The following is a 15,536-nucleotide window of genomic DNA, read 5'->3' on the forward strand; positions in this document are numbered from 1 at the left end:
AAAGAAATGTAGGCGAGAAAAATATAGATCCGAAAGTCGCTGAATGGGGAATCGAACCCGAGACCTTTCGCTTGCCGGGCGACTGCTCTCACCATCTGAGCTATTCAGACCCTTCGACTCTATATTTTTCTCTGCCTTGATAAACAACTATTTGTAAAGAACGCCTTTTTCAGCCGGCGTGAATTAAACACTAAGAATATAATGGCTCGATATATATCAAATATAAATCGGTAATAGATAGGCTATTCGAGCCGTACTCGGATCTATATTTTTCTCGCCTACATTTCTTTAGGGGGGACAGAGGGGATCTTTGGAATTAAAAATCTCGAATTGAGATTGTTCCGTAATAAAGTCTTGGCGGTGTACCAAGCAAAATTTGTGCCCCGTGCACAATTAGTTAATTCCAACGAAAAATTAATTTTCGTTGGAATCGACGCACCGACATCCGCGTACGGCTCGAATAGCCTATCTATTACCGATTTATATTTGATATATATCGAGCCTTTATATTCTTAGTGTTGAAAATTAATACAAATAAAAAAATTTACTTCATTAAAAGACTTGGCGCAGCTAAATTTCAAAATTAACGTTAGCATATTGTTAGCAGCGCCAAGTCTTTTAATGAAGCAAATTTTTTTATTTGTATTAATTTTTAATTTTTGCATAAATTTTAATTTTGAATTTTTCTATTTATTTTTAATTTTGTCTTTTTTTGTATTTTGTATAATTTTTTTTTATTATTACAATTCTATATGGGTTTGCAACTTTTAGAGCAAATCAAGTTTTTTAAAAAGTGCTGTAAAAAATTATGTACATAATTTTTTACAGCACTTTTTATATTATTACTTTTATAGGATAAATGTAAAAAATTAAAATAACTATTTTGGTTAAAATAATACAAGTTTTTACTTTCTCTTGGCGCAATTTTTTAGATATCATTATTTTTGTAAGATATATCTAGAAAATTAAAACAAATGTTTTATATAATTTTATGGTTAAAATAATTTTTTGTTAATACGATTCTACGTGGGTTTGCAACTTTAATTTTTAACGGATGCGCGTGACTTGGCGCCTTTTTTTTACCTTTTTAAATATATACGTTGTTTTCTAAAATAAAATGATGATCAATTGTCAATCGATTGCAAAAATAATTTGTATATAATTATGTTTTAACATGTTTTATTGTTTTTTGTAATATTTCATCCATCGACAATTTGAACAAAAAGAAAGATGGGGTATAGCGTATAATTATGTATATCATATTATATCAAATATATCGTATTATATCAAATAAATTTTTTTTTACTTGGCGCCTTTTTTTTACCTTTTTAAATATATACGTTGTTTTCTAAAATAAAATGATGATCAATTGTCAATCGATTGCAAAAATAATTTGTATATAATTATGTTTTAACATGTTTTATTGTTTTTTGTAATATTTCATCCATCGACAATTTGAACAAAAAGAAAGATGGGGTATAGCGTATAATTATGTATATCATATTATATCAAATATATCGTATTATATAAAATAAAAACACAATTTCTCAAGAAAATAATAAAGCGCGTGTAAAACATTTATATTTTTCTCTTTATAAAAAAAGAAATCGCTTAAGTTTTAAATTGACATGAGTGATATTGACTTATTGACAATTATTAGAGTTAACGAGATGAAAGGCGTAAAAAAAAGAAATCAGCTTAGATATATTTAGAATAAGAATGAAATTATTAAACGCAAACGCACAACATAATCAAGCGTTTTATCGAATATTTTTTTTATGATATTAATATTATTATATACTATTTAACTATACATTTAATTCTTATTAATCTTTTGTAAATAAATAAATAAAAAATTATATCGCTGAAAATTATAGCTAGAAGATTTATGTTAAAATTACTTTAGACATGTATTTGTAAAGACGTATGTTCTCTCATTTTTGTTTATATTAAATGTGTAGAAATTCAATACGCTTAATAAGACTTGATATCAAATATCTATAAACGCATCGCATTATAGTAAAATGAAATGAGAAGTGAAATCAGACTATAGACCTAATTTATATCAAATAATTACGCTTTTAATAAATACATACGCAGAAATCGAAATTTTATTAATATCGTCAAAGTTTGTCATTGCATAAATTTTCACGATAATTTAACGATAAGCAAAAACAAAATTTTTTTGTTTAAATTCGATATATTCGCTTATACAAATATGTGTAGTATACATATACTGAATATACTACTATGTATAAATAAAATTCGTTGAAAAACCTAAAAATTACGTTGCTTCATATAATACATAGCATTTTATTTATATACATCTATAAATTAATAAATTTTTAGAAGCAAATATAGTTTACTTTTTTTAGAATATTATCTTTGGAATACTTTCTCGGATAATGTAATACTATGTTTTTCTTAGTTTTTAAACAGATAATAATAAATAAAGTTGAGAGAAAGAAGATTAATAATATAATTTTTCATAAAACTCTAAAACTCATGAGGATACCTACAAGTGCTCATCATTTTACTACATATATTTTGTATTTGGTCAGCAAGACATTAATATGTTTTTATTATATTGAATAAAAGTACATAGATAAACATAAACCAATATTCCAGCTGTGTGGATGCCTCTGACAGGTGAGATAAAACTATAAAATTTTACAAAAAAAGAACGATCGGGGCTCTGGAATTATGGGTCTCGTATTTTACGAGATCGCAAAAGTCAATATGAAACAGAGCTGTCCAACGCCAAATGGATAGAGAAAAGCATTTTTTAATACCACTCTCTCTGGCAAAGCAAAGAGCACATACTATAAATAAAAATAAAAAAATGTATAAAAAGTGTCCTATACAACTTGGATAGACACAAATCATATTTTCTAAATTAAATAAAAATATTATTTTATTTATATATTATTATTCACTGTATATTATTATTTTTTTAAATATTCATTTTATATATCAAGAAGAAAAACAGTTCTGTGTTTTTAATATAAAAATATTTCAAACGAAAAGCAAACAAATTATATAATATTGAACAATTCATATATCTTAATCATTTAATAAATAATAGCATAAAAAAATAAATAACATGTTCGAGGTACGGTAAAAACATTTCTGAATCACGAAAACTTCTTTTACTCATAGTTGTAATGAAAGAAAGTATGGCCTTTTCATTGTGTTCAAAAAAGGAAATTACTTCGATAGTGTCGTCGCTTTTAACCTCGCGATAATTTTTACTAGACGTTATTTTTGCACTCATTTTATCGATTCTATTTTCTTTATAAAAAGTGTACAATTATTCTGTAATGTATTTGCGAGTTTAAATATATCCAATTCTATTATTATGTTATAAATTCAAAATAAATAATGTTGGTCACAAATAAATGATATTACACGAATAAAAAATTAGCAAAAAAGTTTGAGAAAAAAGGAAAAAGAGAAAAAAAGAAGAAAGAATAAATAAAACAAAAGAGGATGAAGAAATAAAGAGAGAAAGAAAAAGTATTGTCTGAAATAAAGAATGTTCTAACGAAACCTTAAAAATGTCGTGTAGCAGAATAAAATTAATTTTGATTTTACATTCAACATTTAAATTTCAAGATATATAAATTTTTATAATATGTACATTTATTTTATAATATAATACAGAAAAATCATTGTTCATTAATTACTAATGCTTAAAAATAATTACGTTTACTTGATTATTAAAACACGTGATTATAAATTTATAAATAGATTTGTATATATTATGTTAATAAAAATAAATATTTGTAAATATATTATTTTTCATATACCTATAAAAGGAGCAATATATATTAAAAATTAAATTTTATTTTTCATTACTATTAACCATTAAGTTTACAATTAAGATTAGGCATTTCTGACAAATGCAGGATACAGAACAACATAAAATGAACTCTGACAAGTTGCTGAAACCTGCGATTCCGGATGCTAAAAGCTGCTATCGACTTAACGAGTTTTCGACCGTTTGCTATTTCATTAACTAAATGATGTGCAAAAGGTTATGTCGTTATCTTTTTAATAGGAAAAGCGTTACGATGATTGACACATTCGCGATATTTTGAAACGTTTCATCATCCATTTTAAAATTGTTTTTGAGCAATACATCAATATGTAAACTTTCGAATATAAACTAATTACATACAAATTCACAATGTTCCATTCGTGATCCATCATTTCCATTATCAATATTTATTTTTCACGAAACAGTAAAATCTTGTTATAAAAAAAATCTATTAAAATATTCCAGGAAATATATCAATAAATTTGCGAAAAAAATAACCTAATAATTAAATAAAATAAACCAAAAATAAGCAAATTGCTTTATTATTATCACGTATAATCAGTTTTTCTAGTATTATTTTTATGTCATTGGCTCCTCCTCTAAGCTACTTTAAACATGATAAAGAGGATTTAATTTGTAGGATCAAATAGGATAAAGGACTGATGAATAACTATCTTCTTATTTTTTTTTTCTACAGAAAACCTTGTTATTAAGGAAAAAAAGGCTTTTTAATAGGATTGAGAGGATTTAAACTTGATAAGACCAAATCCGATTGCGAATCATAAGTAAAGTGATTTATAATCAAAATCACATACGCGAGTATGCCTCAAACATTTATATCTCTGTTCTGACTCTGTTAACTAGTTCAAGGCAAATTCATGATACGTTAATTTTATGACGAACGCATTGTGAATTTGCCTTGACGGTAAATGCAAATTAAAGTCGATGAAATAACAATTTACAATCACATCATATAATCGTATTACTTTTATCAATAATAATGTTAGAGAGATAAATATATTGCATAATAATAATAATAATAATAATAATAATAATAATAATAATAATAATAATATATTACATAATAATAATATTTAAATGCTTTAGTATAGCAATAATCAAATGTGTTTCTTACTATATTTGTTGTAATATATGTTGTATTATAAAAGTTTATATATAGCTTTATTACATAGTTTATTTGAATCATGAATTTAATTAGATTTATATGTACACTCTTACAGAATGTGCACTCTTTTTTAAAGTTGTGAGAAAAATGTTATACACAAGATTGTAATCGGATAAAGTGCCCTCGCAAACAATACAGAATGTGGCTAAACAAACAACATCGCAATAGAGTTGTACGTAACGCGCATCAAGATATCGAGCCTCTCAATGATATGTATTAAAATGTAACATATGCATCGTACCCGATCCATTTACCAGAAAGAGCATCCCATGCATTCCGGTTCAATGTAGCGCGAGTTTATCGATTTACGTTCACGATTGCACATCATTTGGACGTGAAACTGAACTTCCGACAATGCATGGAAATCGACTTCTATGATATTAGCAAACCATTCTCAGAATCATATCAAAAGTTATGAAAAATAGTATGCAAACTTCACAAAGGTTAGACGTCGACGATGGATTATTTATACTGATTTGTTTTAATAGTTGAAATATAACACATTTAACCCTCCGTCAGCAAACGAGGTCTTTTAAGATCATCACATATTATTTTATGTTCTAGACTTTCAAAAAATTAAAAAAATCTGGATTATTTGTTAATATCTCCTATTACAATATCCAATAATTTTAAAGCCAAATATTAAATCTAATTATTTATACAAAGCATTTGGAAAAAATGGAAATGTACTTGTGCTTTAAAAGACCCAGATTGTTGATGGAGAGTTAACTTTACATCCATCGTCTCTATCAAATACGGAAAAAAGAAAAGATCATTGATGGCTGCTTTAAAGATTACCTGAAAAATTTTACTGTGTCTTTCCTAGAACTTCAGAAATTTTAAACTATAGAATTCATGCTCTCATTCATGCGAAAACAACAAAGTATAAAATGTAATATGAGTATCGAGATCGAGATAATTTCATTTTTTTATTTCTATTTATTTAAAAAAAAAAAATTCCGTTTACAGTTTTTATCTTTCTTCATAAATCTAATATCCAATTTACTTAAGGGGGGAACCTGGTTTAGGAGGCTGAAAAATACATAATTTTTAGAATTTTTTTTCTCAGCTAAAATAAAACCAATTAATTCCAAATTTTAGGCACAGTTTATTATACATTTAAATTATGTAAAATAATTTTTTTATTAAAAAATATTAAAGTTTTATTTAAAAAATAAAGCTATATTGATAGCGCCCATTTTTCACTGTGTACAACCTAGCGATCGTAATTTTTGTCTGAAACAAAAAAACCAATTCATTTCTTTAATGTTATATTATTACCTTCTATTTAAACTAAAAAAATTAAAAGAAAAGCAAAAATTGAAAAACTTTTACAACTTTAAAAAAAGAAGTTACAATTTTCACGAAAAAATTACGATTTTTCTTTACAAAAAAAAATAATCTAATTTAACTTTTCTCAAAAATATTTTAGTTTAAATAGAAGGTAATAATATAACATTAAAGAAATGAATTGGTTTTTTTGTTTCAGACAAAAATTACGATCGCTAGGTTGTACACAGTGAAAAATGGGCGACGCTATCAATATAGCTTTATTTTTTAAATAAAACTTCAATATTTTTTAATAAAAAAATTATTTTACATAATTTAAATGTATAATAAACTGTGCTTAAAATTTGGAATTAATTGGTTTTATTTTAGCTGAGAAAAAAAATTCTAAAAATTATGTATTTTTCAGCCTCCTAAACCAGGTTCCCCCCTTAATATCCAATTTTGCCCTACAACATAAAATATAAGCAATCATGAAAAATGTGAACTGCAATTTGCATTTCACGGCACGTTTAAAACAAGAAGGATGTAAGATGGAAATTCATGATAAGAAGCGTTGAAGAAAATTATTTTCCCGGTGCGATAAGCAGAGGTCGTTTCATTATAGTAACAAAATAGGCGATCGTGTCGCAATGAGCTTGCTAGATCACAACCGACCAATATTTTAATCGAAAATCTTGACGCCAAGGCTGCATACGACTGAAACTTACAATTAGCTGTTTTATCGCGTTATACCATCGCTTGAATAAACCGTAATTCACCAATAGCGAGCAAAATATAAAAACGGTCAATAAACACGACAAGAGATTTGAAGTCGGTCATTTGAGGACTTACAGATAGACACGACAGTTTTTTGGTTCCTATGGAATTTATTTCCACCAATACATAGCAACCGCAATTCCGCAAATTGTAGTTTTATTGTAAAACCAATTGAACCTTGGCCTTTTATAGTTATCACTTCGCGCTTGACATGATGTTACGTGTATGTCAATAAAAGGTGATAATTTTTCGAAATACGAATTTAATAGTTCCTAGGGATCTGCAAAGTAATCAAATAACATTGGCATGTTATCACAAATAATCATTAACGTAGTTTGGATATCATCCATTCATCCTTGATATTTGAATGTATTAAATATTTTATACGATGTTCCTTTTCTCTATAACGCTACAGCCCTTGTACAAGACCTTGGCCTACCCCTCTATATATGTATCTGCGATGTACGCATTTTTATAGCTTTTCCAGACATACACTTACAGTTTTATGCCAGTTCCAAACGGCCAGATTAGAAGTTTTATGGCAAGATACTACTCTCGATGGTTTGCCTGCCAAGAGGTGGCGCTCCAAGAAATGTTTCTGGCAAAATTTGAAGTTGGGCCTTCTAACATAGAAAGCGGACGCACAACTCTATGTGCCATAATCGCACACATGATTTTATATGATATAAGAAAAGATATTTGTTAAGTTTTTATCATCACAGATAGGTACGTTATGTTTTATTGTAAAAAATTCTTCTTGAATACTATTTAGTTATTATATAAATCTGTTTCTTTCAAAAAAATATCCAATATAAATATAAATATATATATTACACAATACTTGTACAAACTTATAGGGTGTGTTCCTGACGTCAAAATAAGAAAACAAGTTTATATACACTCATAGTCAAAAACGAATAGTTGTGAAGTTATAATAAAACAAAGTTTATATTATTTTTTTTTTTATTAAACAACCATAAATAAACACTTAAATTATAACAAATGCTCAAAATGGCCGCTGTTCCTTTAAATTTGAAGCTAAACATGTGGTTTATGCACGATGGAGCACCAACACATTTTAAACTTCAAGTAAGAAATGTGCTCAATAATAATTATCCAAATAAATGGATTGGCAGAGGAGGACCAGTCGCATGGCCTCCACGTTTCCCGGATTTAAATCCTCTAGATTTTTATCTGTGGGGACATTTGAAACATCTAGTGTATTCGGAATCTATTGATAACGAAGAGATGCTACGCCGACGCATTATTAACGCTGAACGTGAAACTATACGAAATCATCCGGGAATCTTTGAAAAGGTTCGACAATCTTTACTCCGCCGTATCAATAGCTGTCTCCAAACAAATGGAGGCCATTTTGAGCATTTGTTATAATTTAAGTGTTTACTTATGATTATTTAATAAAAAAAAAAAAAAAAAACTTTGTTTTATTATAACCACGACTATTCGTTTTTGATTATAAATGTATATAAACTTTTTTCTTATTTTGACGTCAGGAACACGCCCTATAAGTTTGTACAAGTATTTCGTAAACACCCTGTATATGTATATATAATAAATTTATTCATTAAATGTCGTATCACAGGTGATACGTGTATATAAATAGTCTTTCTTGGCACGATCGCGCTGCTATATCGATAACGTTTTCATTGGTGATAAAGTTTATTTCGTCCGCTCCGCTTTGATTTCGACCTTCGCAGCATTATATGCAGAAATATATACGGCGTTTGTTTTCATGTTGCATCTGGTCGCAAGTTTGCATCGCTGCGACGCCGCCACGCATAGCTCGTAAAACGGCGCTCGATAATAGACGCCGGTGCGAAACGATTGACGTTAATGTCTCGATGCATGTTGAAATTCGAACGGAGAGAGGCAAGCGATTGCACTCCGCAATTGTCCTAGTTGCATTCAACATTTGAAAACTGCGATTGATAGAGTTAAAACTGCGGTAACTCAATTATGCACAATGCAAATGTTCTTAGCATAAATAGCACATTATGCCTATATGTATATTTTTTTTTACCGCAAAGTAATATATTAATCTAGAATCTAGACGTATGACGCATGAGAATATCACACATGTTCATTCACACATATGTTGCAGCAATATGTAGTATTAAGGCTCCTGCATACTCACTGCAGCCATCTTGAATTGATGACGTCAGAAGTGAGAAAATATACCATAAAAATTCTTGCGACTTACGCTAAAATAAAAATGTTTTTCAATAAAATAGGGTTTGTAACCGATAGAACCGACTTGTAAAATATACCGAAAACTCTCCTTTTGTTTGGGTAAGCAATAAATAACATTGTATATGGCGAATTGAATTGAACCTAATCAAGGACGAAAACCCGCTGTTTGACAGATATCGAAATGAAATAAATATTTGCTTTTACATATTAAATTATAAGAAAATGAGAGTCTTCGGTATATTTTAACACTATAACAATTATTTTAAAAATAGAAACACCATTAAAATGATAAATGACGCTGTAAGTCGCAAGAATAATTTATGTCATTTTCACGCTTTATAGTTTATAGTTTTGCCAAATGTGGCGCTGTCGTACAAATTTTACGGACTTGGCAATCGAGTATGCAGGAGCCTTTGCATTTTTCATCAGCTAAATCTGGCACAATATAAAAGTACCTATATGTCATAATATGTGATCTTGAACATGTCATAAATATTTTTAATATATATACAGGGTGTTCAATTTTAATCGAACACCCGCAAAAACTTTTATTTTTGATTGTACAACAAAATATTTCAAACAAAAATTGTTTGATTTAAAGGGCGACAGAAGATTACTCTTCTGACTTTTCTCTGAAAAGCGCTTTTCAAAATTATTTGAAGATCATTTGTTTTTTTAAAATAAAACTACTCAAATTTTTTTATATAAATAGATTACTCGCAATTTTCGGCATAAAAAATTATAAGGGTAAGATGACCAAAAAATGAATAGTTTACGAGATATTCTATACAATTTGACACTAAAGGTATATAAACTATAAAATATCTCAAAATATTTATTTTTCGAAAATCTTGTCACAATACTTTCATGCACAAAATAATGAAAGGAATCAACTGATGTAAAGAAAGAAAATAGTTGTTTTCAAGAAAAAGTATGTAAATTGCAACTATAGCAGCTACATATTTTTTCCTACAAATAACTGTGTTTTTTTTATAACAATTGATTCCTTTCATTATTTTATGCATAAAAGTATTGAGATGAAATCGTCGAAAAATGAATATTTTACAAGATATTTTATAGTTTATATAAAATTATGTCAAATTTAAGTATAAAATATCTCATAAACTATTCATTTTTTGGTCAACCAATTATAACTTTTTATGCCGAAAATTGCGAGGAATATATTTATATAAAAAAAATATGGTGGTTCAATTTAAAAAAAACATAAATGATCTTCAAATGACCTAAGAAAAGTGACTTTAGAAAAAAATTAGTAGCGCTATCTTTTATCCCCCTCAAACAACTTTAATTTGAAACATTTTGTTGTACAATAAAAAATAAAAAAGTTTTTGTGAGTAATCGATTAAAATGGGACATCATATATATGTAATATATATAATATTTTTAATAATTATAATAAAAAATAATAATGTATCAAAACTAAATAAAGAATAATATATAAAAAATTACATATGTATTTCTGTTTATTATAATTAACAAAATTAACTCATTTTTTTTATTTTAAAAACGTGTTCGCACATACTATACATACATATGTCATTGCGCGTAAAATTAAAAAACTCATATAAATATATTAATTAAAATATATAGATAATAATAAAGTTACATTGTTGCATTTTTTAAATGCGTTGAAGTACAACAATTAAGAATGTAAAATCTACCTATTGCATTGAAAAATTGATTTTCTTCTAAAGATTTTATGAATACGATAAAAAATACTGATATATGTATTTTTATGTAACGGTTTAAAGCATATTAATAATGACAAGAGTCTGAAAGTCTGTCAGATTCTGTATAAATTTCATTTAAAATTATTCCAGCAAGCACAATTCCAAATGTCTATTAGAATCTCTGTACTGCGCTTGTTATTTTACATAAAAAAAAGTCGAACATTTGCAATATACTCAATTAATCCCTCCATCCATTCTTATGAAACATCTGTAATGCATGAAGAATACATGTTTACGCAATGCGCCAGTTTCGACTCTTATAAAAGCGCTTATATCCTCCATGAAATGTGCACGATCTTAATATTAGGTGTAGCTTTTATTACTCACTGCACACAATATGCGCATATCAATCAGTGTTCTTCATTCAGCAGCACTGTGCTTTGCACGTTGCTAGAATCCTGAATCAATCCGAATATTTGCATGCTACTCACAGGGTATATCGCGAATATATTAAAATCAGTTATGACTTTAATATGAAACGTTGCAGTTTTCTTTTAACATTCCATTTATGGAGAAAGTTAATATTGAATAATTAGCAACTTAAATATATGTTACTTGAAAGATTCGTCATGAGATATCGAATCTAGAAAAAGTATTTAAAAAAGTATTTAAAAAAAATTTTAAAAACTAAAAATATAAAAGTTATAAGTAATCTTTTTTTCTTTAATTAAATTAATGAAATAGTATAAACATGAATACATCTGGCTTGCAGCCATTGTTATTAAATACAAGGATATGTTGAGAAAATAATTTCTATTATTTTAATCTTTCCTAGTTATTTTTCCGGATTATATGTAATGCGCAATATAGTCAAATATATACAATGTTTTAATTGATGAAATAAAAAAGATAATGATTGTTTCTAATAATTAATAGTACATAATAATATAAAATGGTATATAATAATATATGTGTACATATTAGTCACTGATAAAAAAATGTATAAAAACTTTACTATTTTGTTTAAAAAATTAAATTCTTACAACATTCTCATTTAATTTTGTATATGATTATTAAAAATAACAAAAAGTAATGTAAGACTTAAATTATTATAAAGCAAAAATGTAAAAGGAAACATTATACCAAGATAGTTAATAGGTATAGGTTATTTATTTTTTCGAAGATTAAACATAAATATATATGCAATTTAATATAATGTAATTATTGTTGTCATAAATTACTATTATATAGAATTATCAATATTACATTCCACGATCTATTTAATTGTGGTGCGATCAAAGTTGCCTAAACGCGAAGTTGTTTAAATATATTTATGCTTAAATATATATTTTTTTGTAACATCTTAATTAGTAAAAAAGTATTTCACCCTATTAAAAAAAAAAATATTTTAATACAAATTTTAATTTATTATAAGGTCTTGTGACTTTTAATTTTTCACTCTAAATATTTAAATAGCAATTCACCTTCAAATTAAATCAATGCAAAATCTATTAATTAATGTGTTTTATCTAAATACGTAAAATATACATACATTTATATATTACATACAAATTTAAATTATTTGATTTGCCATGCTACATCTTCTTAATTAAGTATTCCAATTTTTGTAATTTTTATAATTTAATGAAAATCAGCTACGAATTACGGAGGTAAGGAATGATAGAATATTTTCTGAAATACTGTCGGACTAATTGGAAATATTTTAAAAATATTTTTTACCTATATATATATATATATATATATATATATATATATTAATTTTAAAAAAAGCTAAAAATAAAAGCTATATTAGAAGCAAAAACTTGTCAATCACTCGCAAATCTGCGCATATTTATCTTATCTTTTGCAAAGTATAAAAGACTATCTTGCACAATCCAAAACGATTGTTACAACCTATAATTAAAATAACGGCAAATTAGGAACTATATAACTTACTTAATTACAAGCTATAAATTTTAACTTATTAATTAAAGTGGCGCTTTACATAATTTTGCACTTTCAATTTTACAGTTTTCATGCGAAAATCTATCTAAAAAGTTAGCTCCCTATAACCAAAATTAAGGCGCGTTAGAATATTTAGAGATTTAGAAAGATACAAATATTGAGAAATTATAGAAATAATAGATATAATATATTCATCAAACATGTGGTTAAAAAATGTAAGAAAAGTAAACTTAAATTATAAAATCAAATTGAAAGAAAAACTTAAAAACAGCGACAGAGTTATCTGATTTAAAGCTCCTTCATACTCGATTGCCAAGTCCGTAAAATTTATACAACAGCGCCACATTTGGCAAAACTATAAACTATAAAGCGTGAAAATAACATAAATTATTCTTGCGACTTACAGCGTCATTTATCATTTTAGTGCAGTGTTTCTATTTTTAAAATAATTGTTATAGTGTTAAAATATACCGAAGACTCATTTTGTTATAATTTAATATGTAAAAGCAAATATTTATTTCATTTCGATACCTGTCAAACAGCGGGTTTTCGTCCTTGATTAGACTCAATTCAATTCGACATATACAATGTTATTTATTGCTTACCCAAACAAAAGGAGAGTTTTCGATATATTTTACAAGTCGGTTCTATCGGTTACAAACCCTATTTTATTGAAAAACATTTTTATTTTAGCGTAAGTCGCAAGAATTTTCATGGTATATTTTCTCGCTTCTGACGCCATCAATTCAAGATGGCTGCAGTGAGTATGCAGGAGCCTTAAAAGAAAAAAATTGCACTTTTCTATGCTATTAATAAAATATTAGATTAAATTTCATAAAATATATTAGATTAAATTTTGTCAATGATTTTAAAGTTGAATAAATTACTCCGTTTTAGATTTAAAAAAATAGCAGATATAAATCAAAATACAAATGTAAATATTTCCTTGCAAAAGCATAAATCGTACGTGTTGAACTTTTCCTACTTTGAACAATCGAGAAATGTAGGAGAAATAAAACAAGCCTGCACGATATACTACTATTGGCAAACGAAATGTCAACAATTGAGATTACTTCTTCGTAATCCCGACGTACAGTGAGATTAATCGCAAATATCTAGTTGGATAAAACTCGAAAAAATGTATATTCCCAAATGAACAATGTAGCAAATTTATTATACATATATACTTATACAACATATGTCCTATCATATAATAAGATTGATAAAACATTTCATTATTGTGGTAGCAACGCGCTAGTTTTTGAAAGCAGTTGTTTGTAGCAGAACACGTCGTATTTTTATAATTAATTTTTATCGATTTTACAATATTTTGTCACATTGTTAGATTTATTTGAGAATTTTAATTTTTTCGAGTTTTGTCTTGCCAAGGTCAATGATGTTACAATAATAATCACGTTCTAAATATGTATTTGTATGCTTCTTCAAGAAATTGTTAGAAAATTGTAAAGTTTAATTTAATTCTGTTATTTATTTAAAAATAAATACAATTCTTCAATAAGTAATACGACTCGTTTCTTCTATATTTCAGAAAAGTCGATACAAGTCCGGATCGCATATCGGATTCTGCATTCAGTAGTCAAAGGTAATGTTATTGTATAATGTCGATTACAAACAAGAAATTAATTGTAAATTATTATACGTTCACATAAATTTATACAAACTTTTTTATTATACACAATTTTTTTATATCTTGATTTTGTATTACTAAAGAAAAATTATAAGATATTCAAAAATATTTTAGCATATTATACCATATTTGATAAAATATTTATATTTTTAGTTATAACAATTAATATTTATATATTTTTCATAATAACACATTTTTTCTATATTATTTTAAATATAATAGAAAGTATAAACTATTCCATTTCTAATTTATGTAATTTAAATTTAATGTATTAATATATTATGTATTTAATATATCGTATCTATGGAACAAAAATAACTACTATGAATAACGAAGGACTCAAGCATCCAAATTCATAATGTCGAGATCCATTAAAACACTTATTACGATAATTTGCATCATTTACAGTTTCAATACTGTTAACAATTCTAGAAAAAAAAAAAAAAAATGAATGTGACTCGAAAGAATCAGAAAGAAAAGAATTTGAAAAAATTGAATAATTAAAATCGTGAGAAAACCTTGACCCGATTATTCTGTATGTATCCATAATCAGCTTGAGAGGAGAAAAGAAAAAGTATTAATGGATTTCTCTACAGTTGAAGTAAGAAAGAAAGAAAGTCCAGAGAGATATTTATACAGCAAAATACCGTGGCAAAATTTTTTAAAATAATGTTCGTTTATGCGCTAATAAAATAGCATAAAATTCGAACGCAAAATGATATTAATATCAGATTATGTGATTATATTATATGATTATTGTATATAAATATATGTATGTATATATCTCTATGTAACCTATATTATCAAGGATTTTCATATAAAACCACTAGATTCACATTGAATATAACGTTTCGTCGATATGTCGACCATGAATGAGCACATTTAAAAATATTTGCTCAAAATACATAAAATATCGAATATGTTGAATTTTTAATCTCAACAAAGATACATCGAATTATATCTCCAATT

The 15,536-nt window shown here is 26.5% G+C and overlaps 2 protein-coding genes across 10 annotated transcripts in view; one reads left to right on the forward strand and one right to left on the reverse strand.

Moving 5' to 3' along the window:
* The window catches only part of LOC145937040 (14 kDa phosphohistidine phosphatase), a 137,302-nt gene that overhangs the window by 56,425 nt on the left and 65,341 nt on the right, over positions 1–15,536 (reverse strand). The window lies entirely within an intron of this gene.
* Positions 1–15,536, forward strand: part of LOC145937038 (phosrestin-2) — a 109,478-nt gene that overhangs the window by 33,327 nt on the left and 60,615 nt on the right. For all 9 annotated transcript variants that reach the window (XM_083039799.1, XM_083039800.1, XM_083039801.1 and 6 more), the window contains one exon: positions 14,469–14,522. In XM_083039799.1, the coding sequence (XP_082895925.1) occupies positions 14,469–14,522 (54 nt within the window). The remainder of the gene's footprint in view (positions 1–14,468; positions 14,523–15,536) is intronic.

This window comes from Prenolepis imparis, unplaced genomic scaffold (assembly GCF_030444845.1).
Source record: "Prenolepis imparis isolate NDT839.2.m4 unplaced genomic scaffold, iyPreImpa1.0 SCAF_6, whole genome shotgun sequence".
Lineage (NCBI taxonomy): Eukaryota > Metazoa > Arthropoda > Insecta > Hymenoptera > Formicidae > Prenolepis > Prenolepis imparis.